Source organism: Sprattus sprattus, assembly GCF_963457725.1.
Source record: "Sprattus sprattus genome assembly, chromosome: 2".
NCBI lineage: Eukaryota > Metazoa > Chordata > Actinopteri > Clupeiformes > Clupeidae > Sprattus > Sprattus sprattus.
Genome location: NC_137921.1, coordinates 15,750,491 through 15,762,859, shown reverse-complemented (window position 1 = coordinate 15,762,859; position 12,369 = coordinate 15,750,491). Strand labels below are relative to the sequence as shown.

The 12,369-nt window shown below is 46.0% G+C and overlaps 1 protein-coding gene across 1 annotated transcript; it reads left to right on the top strand.

Annotated features, from left to right (window-relative positions):
* The first annotated feature begins 1,950 nt into the window (after positions 1–1,950).
* prep (prolyl endopeptidase) lies at positions 1,951–10,439 on the top strand. Its single transcript, XM_080832680.1, has 15 exons — positions 1,951–2,110; positions 2,922–2,996; positions 3,230–3,363; positions 3,453–3,583; positions 3,705–3,914; positions 4,256–4,377; positions 6,176–6,281; positions 6,566–6,757; positions 7,098–7,295; positions 7,645–7,748; positions 7,982–8,118; positions 8,378–8,472; positions 8,628–8,759; positions 8,944–9,100; positions 9,337–10,439. Exons 1-15 carry the CDS (start codon positions 2,069–2,071, stop codon positions 9,629–9,631), a joined length of 2,130 nt encoding a protein of 709 aa, XP_080688806.1. The 5' UTR covers positions 1,951–2,068; the 3' UTR covers positions 9,632–10,439.
* Positions 10,440–12,369: the final 1,930 nt, after the last annotated feature.

Here is a 12,369-nt window from a genome sequence, read left to right as displayed (position 1 = left end):
TCTCTCTTTTGCCTCTGTAAAGCAGAAAGAACTCCCATGTTGCAACTTGCATCATTCTGTTGTGATGCAGTTGCATGTATCCTGCAGGCATTCATTTTCACCTCCCTGCAGGTAGTGCCTGCACTTGGACAGCCAATGAGCCTCTCACTTCCTCAGGGTAAGACAAATGATGTCAGCTCCTTGGCCGTCTACATTTCCACATGACAGAGAGTCATGTGTGCATGGTCTAAGGTCAGGATTAGGATGTGACTGACGGGTGCTGTTTCTAGTGTTGGTTGACATAACTGACATTCCTTTTGCCTGAGACAAAATGTACTGCCTTACATATGACAGATATTTTATATTGGATAGTAAAAAGTGGATAAATTAAAATCAAGAAACAGAGGTATAGAGATATAGACATGTTCCTACCTACACTCTGTATGAAGGCCAGTACACACACACATCTCTTCCTATTTTTGTCTTTGTCTTTGTCTCCGTCTCTCTCACTCTCTCTTTTTCACACACTGGCGTGCATGCGAACAGACACACACACACACACAGACACACACACAGACACACACACACACACAAACACACACACAAACACACACACACACACACACACACACACACACACACACAATCTCTGAAGCTTAAAATAACCTGAATAAACACACTGTCAGTGAGGACAGGCTCAAAGATTTGCACCTCTGTCTCTCTGTCATCTTCACTTTTCCCTCTAGTATTCCTTGGAGGCACGCTCGCAGTTTCTGTTTGTTTTGCTCACTGACCCTCAGTGATAAAATAACCCCCCCCCCCCCCCCCTCCTCTCTCTCTGCCTGTCTCTCAGTCACATTGCTGCCATGTTTTTCTACGCCGCCTCTCCCTCTTGTCTGGCTGGATGTGGGTAACAGAGGAGGCAGTGATGTCTGTGACAACAAGAACATCTATCTCTGACAGGCATGATTCACAGAGGAATGAAGGGCAGGCGCATTCTGCTTGTCTGCTCTGCTCGGGAATGATAAAATGTAGGTCTGTCTCCTTTGAGTGGAGCCCAACATACAAATAGACCCATGGTCAAGTGCTTGTGCATCGGCATGCTTACTAAAATACACACAGGCACACAAGGACACAACACCAGAAGGCACGCATGTGCCGATAATTTTTTTTTTTACTGCTTACACACAAATGTTTAACATGTCATATGATTTCTGAAATCTGTCACTTAAAGAGCAAAACTCTTTATTGTAAATCTGCAAAACTATGAGCTAATTCTCAGCCTTTCATTCGATTTTCAATTTAAAAAAAAAATAACACTTCTTGCAAACCATTGGACACAACCATCATTCAACAAGACATTTAACACTTGTTTACCATTTAAGGCATTGCCTTTCAAAATGTAAGACATATGTACCAGTTCTAAAGGAAGGCATTGGTTGTGATGTTGATGTGTTGCTGTGACATGAGCATAACAAAGGTAAGAGTGTTTTAGATGTATTGTGTGAATTGTGCGTAGAGTTTAGGGGGAAAATGGAGTTTATTAAACGTGTGTAAAAAAAGACAAAACTGTAAAAAAAAAAAAAAAAAAAAAAAAAGTTGAGCAGGCATCGGGATTCTGACTGAGATTTTGCAAGGACTCCAGCTCCGCCTGGCTGTATACTGAAGACACTGAACCACTTTGGTTTCCATTGCAGCACAGCAGCGCTGTATAGGGTAGCCAGTGTAGAAAAGTGCTATTTACTTCAACTCAATACATATTTATATAGATAGAATTTAACAACTTTATTATGTTATTATGGACAACGAGATATATTGGTGGACAAACAAAGAGGCAGAAGACCATATGAGTCCCCAACCCCTTCGAATGCCGTTAAGATATCCTTCGGTAGAGGGCGCTGTCGATATTACTCACAGATAATCTTCAAAGATGCTGTCTTTACACAGGTTCGTTGGCTGGCGAATTCGAACTCTCATCCGTCAAAATTATATCTTGGGGCAGTCACAGAGAGAAGTCATATCAAACTGTAACCATATTCATCAGAGGCGGTGTTACAGTCAGAAATCATCCGGTTTATTCCATCTTAAAATGTCTTTCCAGTACCCACAAACATACCGTGACGAAGCGGTGGTAAGTAGCGATATTTCTTTATGCTAACAAGCCAAGCTACCGTTAGCGCAGATTGCCCCATCATCATCAACATGCCGGTTGGTAGAGTTAGCTATCGTTAGCGTACGCTAGCCTTGTAATGAATGGATGCTAATCACCAGTCTTTGTCTAGCTTGAAAACATGATGACATAGCTACTTTCTCTGCTCTATTTGTTCCAGGCAGACTGTTCTGACTGAAAACTGACTAATATAAGGCTAACGCTACTATATTTGTCCTGTACTGCCGAAGTTGCCACTCCCTTAAAATGTGTAACCATACCGTTGGTTGCATTTCACATTTATGCTATCGTTAATCTAACATCACATAACCTCAACGTCATAGCGTAGGTGCCAACACAACCGGGTTGGGAGCTTTAACTATGCCACCTCTATAATGGTTCTAGGGTGTAGCTAAGTAACTAAGGATGATGCCCTCAATTTGGCCAGCGTTGTTTGCAGTGATGGGAAAGCTCGGGAAAATTTTAGAATACTGCAACATGAGTATGAAGGAGAGCTGTCATTAGCAAAGCTAGTGACAGTTGATGCTCTGAGTTTTCTGTCAGTTGATGCTCTGCGAACGTTAGCCAGGTTCACTGAACCGTTCTGGTGATTTATGCCAGCCTTAAGAACAAAATGTGTCGGATGGTGTTTATAGTGATGAAAGTCTTTGTCTTTCAGTGACAAAGGCTTGGTATTGAGAGGGTGTAAGAAGAGCATGCAACTGTCACAGCTTAATGACCTTGCTGTTGCCCGTATGATCAGTTATGGAAATAATGTCAAAAATCTCGCTAGGTGGATGACTACCATGGGCAGAAGATCCCTGACCCCTATAGCTGGCTGGAGGACCCAGACAGTGAGAAGACACAGGTTGGTTCATCAGTCCCCTTTCTATTGAAAAACGACAACATTCACCTGTATGCTGTTGCAGTCGTCAAGTTAAATGACACTGGAAAAACTATTGACCATTCATTACAGTTGACTGGCTTGCATGAGTGATTATCTTCAATCTAACCAAACAAATATGGCCAAGTATAAAATGAGTATTGGCGCCCCCTGTTGTTGTATGGGTATCTCACTCCCGTGCACTCTCCGTGCTTCAGGCCTTCGTGAACTCACAGAATCAGCTGACCTTACCCTACCTTGAGGGTTGCGAAGTCCGCGAGGTCTTCAAAGAGCGCATGACCGAGCTCTATGACTACCCCAAATACAGCTGTCCCTTTAAAAGGGGCAACAGGTATGGAATCGCCGCACTATATTACACCAGGTAAAAGCTCTGTCTATTGTGTTAGTGCACCCTAGAACGTTCTTCTTCTGGTGTTGCAGGTACTTTCATTTCTACAATACAGGGCTCCAGAACCAGAGTGTCATGTACATGCAGGAGAACCTGGATGCAGAACCCTCAGTGTTTCTTGATCCAAACACATTCTCTGAAGATGGAACAGTAGCTCTGCGAGGTGAGAGGTCTCTCTTTCTCTCTCTCTCACTCTCTCTCTCCCTCCCTCTCTATCTCTCTCTCTCTCTGTTTGTCTGCCTATGTCTGTACCTAAACCCTGTGAGTGTGCGTCTGTTTATCAGGTTATGCGTTCTCGGAGGACGGTGAGATACTGGCGTATGGGATCAGTGCCAGCGGCTCAGACTGGGTTGAGATCCGCTTCCTGCGTGTGGAGGGCGCCAAGCCTCTGGAGGACAAGCTGGAGCGGGTCAAGTTCAGCTGCATGGCCTGGACCCACGATGGCTCCGGGCTCTTCTACAACTCCTACCCCGTGCAGGATGGCAAGAGCGACGGTAAGCGTGAGAAGCAGCAGTACACAGACTCTCTGGATCTTATGTTTCCTCCACTTGACTTGGTCTTTCTCTCTCTCGCTCTCTTTTGCTCAAACAAGATTAAGGTTGCTAAAAAAGTTGCCACTTTTTGTCCAGAGCAAAACGATGTACTTTTTGAATGTCTCATATGAAATATCTTTTCATTCATATTGCTTTTTGCAAGAATAAAAAAAGTCTTGCAAGTAAATGCAGTCTCCAACCTGCAAGCGGCACCGCAATATATGTGATCCTCATAGAAAACAAAATCTCTCTCTCCTCTCCCCTCTCTCCTCTCTCCCTCCTCTTGTTCTCCTTTCGTGAAGGTACTGAGACGTCCACTAACCTGCACCAGAAGCTCTTCTACCACGTGTTGGGCACTCCTCAGTCTAAAGACGTGCTGTGTGCAGAGTTCCCTGACCAGCCCAAGTGGATGAGTGGAGTAGAGGTGCCTGACACATGTGCATATACACACTCACACTTACTCACACACACACACAAACAGGTGCACACTCACACATATGGGTGCACACTCACTCACACACATGTAGGCGCACACTCACACACACATGTAGACGCACTCTCTCACACACACATGTAGGTGCAATCTTACACACACATGTGGGTGCACACTCACACACACATGTAGGCGTTCGCTCACACACACATGTGGGTGCACACTCACACACACATGTAGGCGCACTCTCTCACACACTCACACACACATGTAGGCGCACACTCATACACACATGAAGGTGCACACTCACACACACATGTAGGCGCACTCTTTCACACACTCACACACACATGTAGGCGTTCACTCCACACACATGTGGGCGCACACTCACACACACATGAAGGTGCACACTCACACACACATGCAGGTGCACACTCACACACACATGTAGGCGCACTCTTTCACACACTCACACACACATGTAGGCGTTCACTCCACACACATGTGGGTGCACACTCACACACACATGAAGGTGCACACTCACACACACATGAAGGTGCACACTCACACACACATGCAGGTGCACACTCACACACACATGTAGGCGCACACACACACACATGTAGGCGCACTCTTTCACACACTCACACACACATGTAGGCGCACACTCACACACACATGAAGGTGCACTCTCACTCACACACACACGTAGGAGCACTCTCTCACACACACACACACATGTAGGCGTTCACACACACACATGTGGGCGCACACTCACACACACATGAAGGTGCACACTCACTCACACACACACGTAGGAGCACTCTCTCACTCACACACACACATGTGGGCGCACACTCACACACACATGTGGGCGCACACTCACACACACATGAAGGTGCACACTCACACACACATGTAGGCGCACACTCATACACACATGAAGGTGCACACTCACACACACATGTAGGCGCACTCTTTCACACACTCACACACACATGTAGGCGTTCACTCCACACACATGTGGGTGCACACTCACACACACATGAAGGTGCACACTCACACACACATGAAGGTGCACACTCACACACACATGCAGGTGCACACTCACACACACATGTAGGCGCACACACACACACATGTAGGCGCACACTCACACACACATGAAGGTGCACTCTCACTCACACACACACGTAGGAGCACTCTCTCACTCACACACACATGTGGGCGCACACTCACACACACATGAAGGTGCACACTCACTCACACACACACGTAGGAGCACTCTCACACACTCACACACACATGTGGGCGCACACTCACACACACATGAAGGTGCACACTCACTCACACACACACGTAGGAGCACTCTCACACACTCACACACACATGTGGGCGCACACTCACACACACATGAAGGTGCACACTCACACACACATGTAGGTACACACTCACACACACACGTTTGCGTTCACTTACACCATGCATTACAGCACTTTATCATTCCCAAGTTTTTATCAGATCATATTGAAACTATCATACTGTGCACACCTCAAGAATCACACACGCATGCACGTACACGCACACACACACACACACCCGTACGTCAACTCTGAAACAGTAACATTCATATTCTCTGAACTGTTCTTAGAGATCCTTCCCACCCACCGATATACTCAGGCTCATTCTCAGGTGGAGAGCAAGGATTGATATTATTTTGTTTTGTTTTAGTATTTATTGTGTGTGTGTTTGTTTGTGTGTGTGTGTGTGTGTGTGTGTGTGTGTGTAGGTGTCAGATGATGGGCAATATGTGCTCTTGTCCATCAGAGAGGGTTGTGACCCAGTCAACCGTCTGTGGTACTGCGACCTTCAGACTGTACCCAAGGGCATCACAGGTACACCCCCCCCCACTGTTTCCAGTCTTTACATTCATATGTGTTCCTCTTCCTCAACTGGTAGAGCAAGCTCATTGGTGACTGATGAAATGTATATCTGTTAATAAGAAATATAAGATGCATACCATTGGTTCTGTAGACTGCTTTGGATTAAAAGGGACTTTTAAAAGAATAATGTATCCAAAATATAAGCAGTTGTCAGGTGGTGTATTTTACTGTGATGATCGTAATGGTGGTGGTCGTGATGGTGTGATACGTGGTTCTGATCCGTTTGACACCGCCAGGGCTGTTGCCGTGGGTGAAGCTGATCGACAACTTCGACGCGGAGTACGAGTACGTGACGAACGAGGGCACGGTGTTCACCTTCAAGACCAACCTGGAAGCCCCTCGCTACCGCCTCCTCAACATCGACTTCAGCCAGCCCAGCGTGAGCAGCTGGAAAGAGCTCATCCCCCAGCACGACAAGGACGTGCTCGGTAAGTGTGTGTGTGTGTGTGTGTGTGTGTGTGTGTGTTTGGTTCTGGGAGTGTGTGTGTGGGGGGGAGGAAGGACACATTAGGGTACAGAATTAAAGGATACTAAATGAAACACAGCAGGATATTGATCTGCTGACCAGATGTTAAAATAAAATCTCGTCTTTTTCAGTTTGCTGATCCTTATCTGTCTGTGCTCATTAGCTAGAAAAGCGTGTGTGCGCGTGTCAATTAATTTTTCTAACTTCCTGTCGCCCTCTTTCTGTGTCCTTGTCTCTCTACCCCCCCCCCCTTCAATTTCTCTCTCTCTCTCTCTCTCCGCCCGTCTCTCTCCTTCTCTCAGTCTTTGCCACCTGTACCTTCTCCAGCTTCCTGTTTGTGTGTTTCATGCACGACGTGAAGAACGTTCTGAAGATGTTCCGCCTGGCGTCGGGCGAGGAGGTGCGCACCTTCCCTCTGGACGTGGGCTCACTGGTGGGCTTCACCGGCAGGAAGAAGGACTCAGAGATCTTCTACTACTTCACCTCTTTTCTCTCGCCAGGTACACACACACACACACACACACACACACACACATACACACAACATATGTTTTTTTGTGTGTGTGTGTGTCTTAATGATCATAGACCTTGAAGGACCACTCAGACTGAAATTTTCAAACACAAAACAATCGATTGGGCGATGGTTTACCTATGAAGTTGAACTTGACACAGGGCAAAATATGATCTAAAGAAGTTTGATGAGTATTGCTATTTCAGTCAATTGTTTTTGTCTTTTTGTTAGAGTTGACTCTTTTCTCACACACACACACACGCGCACACACCCACCCATCTATCTGAATAGGCACATTTTCTTTCGCACAAACCCATACTCTTCCTCTGCTCTGCTAGCCATCATCTACCACTGTGATCTCACCCAAGAGCCCCTACAGCCACACGTCTTCAGGGAGGTCACAGTCAAAGGCTTCAACCCCTCAGACTACCAGACTACTCAGGTATCTCACACACACACACACACACACACACACACACACACACACACACACACACACACACACACACACACACACACACTTTCTCACTCAGTCTCTCACTCATGCTCATTCAGACACAAATACTCACTTTCTCTCTTGCTCCCTTATGTCAGGCTATCAGTCACTTTAAGAAAAGCTTGTCAATGTTTATTGTCTCCCCCCTTTGTTGGTGTGTGTGCGTGTGTGCATATCAGGTGTTCTACCCCAGTAAGGACGGTACGCAGATCCCCATGTTCATTGTCCATAAGAAGGGCCTTCAGCTCGATGGCTCCCACCCTGCCTTCCTGTACGGTTACGGCGGCTTCAACATCTCCATCACACCCAGCTATAGGTGAGCGCGCACACACACACACACAGCACAGGGGGTTTCACCAGGTACTTCTTTATGACGCACTTCAATCACACACAATTCCCATCATACTTAACCTCAAGGTAGATCACAAAGATCACCTACCCACCCCCCTCCCCTACAAAATATAGACTGCTAGTTATGACCCTGTATAGTAAGTTGAATCTCTCCTTGGTGGAGAGAATAGTAATAGCTACCTCATATTGTCTTGTGTTGTGTTGTCTCTCTCTGTCTCTCTCAGTGTGTCGCGTCTAATATTTGTGCACAATCTTGGGGGAGTGTTAGCCGTAGCCAACATCAGAGGAGGGGGCGAGTACGGAGAGACCTGGCACAAAGGTAAGACATGTAGACCCTCTCTCATCTAACCTCACACGTGTATACTTACACACACACACACACACACTGATGAGGGTTATCCAACTTAAATGTTACTTTATTTTTTAACATAAACATATAACAACACAAAACCCTTCTCCCCTGTCTTCCTGTAGGTGGCATGTTGGCAAACAAGCAGAACTGCTTCACAGACTTCCAGTGTGCAGCTGAGTACCTGATCAAAGAAGGATACTCCTCCCCCAAAAAACTCACCATCAACGGGGGCTCCAACGGAGGACTGCTCGTGGGTAAGACAATTCTACCTGTGTGTAGACAAGGAGCTACCTCCAAATACGTGCGTGTGTGTGTGTGTGTCTGTGTGAATAATTGATCAATACTGTGCCCCTGCTATCTATTCTAATTGTCCATATCATTTTACTCTGTGTCTGTGTCTGTATTGTGTGTGTGTGTGCGTGTGTGTGTCTCTCTCAGGGGCGTGTGTGAACCAGCGGCCAGATCTGTTTGGCTGCGCCGTGGCACAAGTGGGAGTGATGGACATGCTGAAGTTCCACAAGTTCACCATCGGCCACGCCTGGACCACTGACTTCGGCTGCTCGGAGATCAAGGACCAGTTTGAGTGGCTCATCAAGTCAGTCTGGCACACTCTGCATAACCCTCCTGTATTCAAAGAATATCCATTCATAGCTTTACATTCATGCACCCATATTGGTAGTGTTTATTGTTTATGCCTGTGTATGCATGTCTGTGTTTGGTAGGGGTTGTTATTACACTGGGTTCGTGGACAGGCACCAAATGTGTGTGTGTGTGTGTGTGTGTGTGTGTGTGTGTGTGTGTGTGTGTGTGTGTGTGTCTGTCTGTCTACAGGTATTCTCCACTGCACAACATCCGCGTCCCGGATGGCGAGGGGGTGCAGTACCCATCGGTGCTGCTGCTGACCGGTGACCATGACGACCGCGTGGTGCCGCTGCACTCCCTCAAGTACATGGCCACGCTGCAGCACGTGCTCGGCCGCCGGCCCGGCCAGACCAACCCGCTGCTCATCCACGTGGACACCAAATCGGGCCACGGCGCCGGCAAGCCCACCAGCAAAGTCATCCAGGAGGTGGCGGACACCTACGCCTTCATCGCCCGCTGCCTGAACCTCAAGTGGGTCAAATGAGACCCAGTGTTTAGCTCTTTTTCTCTCTCTCTCACTCTCTCACACTTGCTCGGTGTCACCTGGAGTTTGAGTTGTGTCTCCAACTCTTTGTTTCTCCCTCCTTCACACGTCACGTTCTTGGGGGGCATTCCCCTGAGATTGTGGTGGTGGTGGTGTTGTTTTTTGAACTCCTTTCTCTTGGTGTGTGGCTGTTCTTCTATTCTCTTCTCTTCTCTTCACCTGCATAAAGAGATACCTGTAATGGTTTCTCTCCCTCCATTTCCCTCTCTCTGTATCTCTTTACACTCTCTCCTTTTGAGAGGAGTGCAGGACACTCAGATTCACACATTCTCAAATTCACTCATTTATACACACGCATATACCTACACACACACACACACACACAGACCCACACAGTTCTTTGGCCAACTACAGGAGTCACAGCCATGGGCCATTGACAGCTCCCCTCATAACACACACACACACACACACACACACACACACGCACCCACACCCTTCAGGTTTTTATTTGCCCAGTAGGAAAGGCTTGCCCTCGAGAAAGAGCTCAGATACTTCAGTGTTTCACCTGCCCAGTGTGTTACAGGTCAGCATGTGTTTTAGATTGTCTGGACAATGGCAGGTTTGCCAGTTGTGTGTGTGTGTGTGTGTGTGTGTGTGTGTGTGTATGATATTATTAAGTATTTGTCATCACTACAAGGCCGGTATTCATTTCTACCTCCAGTTACATGCAGATTGTTTACCTCTGAAGGGATTTTCTTTTTTCGAACAGTATGGTTACAATAAACCGGAGTAAAGCTTTTGAACAGCACCAGCGTGTGTCAAGTTGTGGTTATTTGGCCGTCTGAGAAAAATGATAGGCTTACAAATGGGAAATCCAATGTGTACAACCCAGATTGTTGTGGCATTTTGTTGGGGGGGGGGGGACAGCACACACCAGATGTCAGATGAGAACCTTTGGTGAAGGTTTTACAGACGTGCTTTCCGGAACCGTTTAGAATAAATAGGAACTTTCTTGAAAACCATGTCTGTCATATACAGTCCTGCTCACCATTATTGGCACCCCTAGTGAATATGAGCAAACAGGCTATGAAAAAAGATGTCTTTGCTGTTAATCCTCTTGCTCTTCCACTCAAAATATTCATAAAAATCTTACCTTTTCATTAAGGTAAAATAATTGAGAGAAAAGGTTTTTTTGACATTAAAGGCACCCAGTGCACCTTTATAGGCTTGAGACTCGAAAAATAAACATTACATTTCTAGTCTTTTTTACACGTAGTAAGTTTCAATAACTCCATACCATTACATATCGACATTCAAGGAGCAAAGATGAGACTTCGTTGTGTGGTGAGAACTGATAGAAAATCGTACACAACAACAATCGCTGGTGGGGAGAGGCCATTTTTGCATAGACTGGAATCCTGCTTTATTTAATGGTGGCACCAATAAATAAAGATTTGGGGGGGAAATTGCGGCGATTTTCTATCAGTTCTCACCACACAACGACGTCTCATCTTTGCTCCTTGAATGTCGATGTGTAATGGTATGGAGTTATTGAAACTACACTACGTGTAAAAAAGACTAGAAATTGAATGTTTATTTTTAAGCCTCGAAAGTTGCACTGGGTGCCTTTTAAATAAATATTATTCTTCAAAACATGTGTGCCACAGTTATTGGCACACCTTAATTAAATGTTTTGTGCAGCCTCCCTTTGCCAAGATAACAGCTCTGAGTCTTCTCCTATAATGCGTGATAAGGTTGGTGAACACATGGCACTGGATCTGACACCATTCTTACATACAGTATCTATCCAGATACTTCCGATTCTGAGGTCAACGCTTGTAGACTCGGCTTCAGCTCATCCCACAGATTTTCTATGGGGTTTAGGTCGGGGGACTGTGATGGCCATGGCAAAACCTTTTTTCTGCGGTCGGTGAACCATTTTTGTGTTGATTTTGAGGTATGCTTCGGATCATTGTCCTGCTGGAGGTTCAACCATGGCCCATTTTAAGCTAACTAGAGGGGGCTGTTAGGTTTTCATTTAATATCTGCTGGTATTTGATGGAGTCCATGATACCATGTATCCTAACTAGATGTCCAGGGCCTTTGGAAGAAAAACAGCCCCACAACATCAAAGATCCGCCACCATACTTCACAGTGGGTATGGGGTGCTTTTCTGTATGGCTATCTTTCTGTCTACGCCAAACCCACCTTTGTTGTTTTTGCCAAAAAGCTTTATTTTGGTCTCATCTGACCATTTAACTCAGTCCCATTGAAAGTCTGACTTCAATTTGGCAAACTGTAGGCACTTTAGTTTGTTGTTGATTGACAGCAGAAGCTTTTTTCTGGCAACCCTCCAAAACAACCTGTGGTGATGTGGCGTCTGATGGTAGTTTTGGAGACTTTCTGACCCCAAGACTAATGTCTGCAATTCTCCACCTGTGATCCTCAGAGATTATTTTGCCAGTCGAACCATCCTCCTCACGGTGTGTGGGGTCAATGTACACACACGTCGTCTTTCAGGCTGATTCTTAACATCTCCTGACGCTTTAAACTTCTTTATTATTTCCATGATAGTGGAAATGGGTATTTTCAACTGGTACGAGATTTTCTTGTGTCCATTTCTTGATTTCCCATTGTGATGAATGACTAATGGAATTTGGCCTGTGTCACCTCATATTTGTACATCAGTGGAACAGGAGGTCATGGTTAACCTCTTAAGAGTTCATAAACAGGTGAAC

Bases quoted from the DNA above. Each gene is read 5' to 3' on its own strand.
- prep (XM_080832680.1), top strand. From the start codon at position 2,069: ATGTCTTTCCAGTACCCACAAACATACCGTGACGAAGCGGTG. The intron at 4,378-6,175 runs GTGCCTGACACA...GTGTGTGTGTAG, and splicing joins AGTGGATGAGTGGAGTAGAG to GTGTCAGATGATGGGCAATA. The intron at 8,760-8,943 runs GTAAGACAATTC...TGTCTCTCTCAG, and splicing joins CAACGGAGGACTGCTCGTGG to GGGCGTGTGTGAACCAGCGG.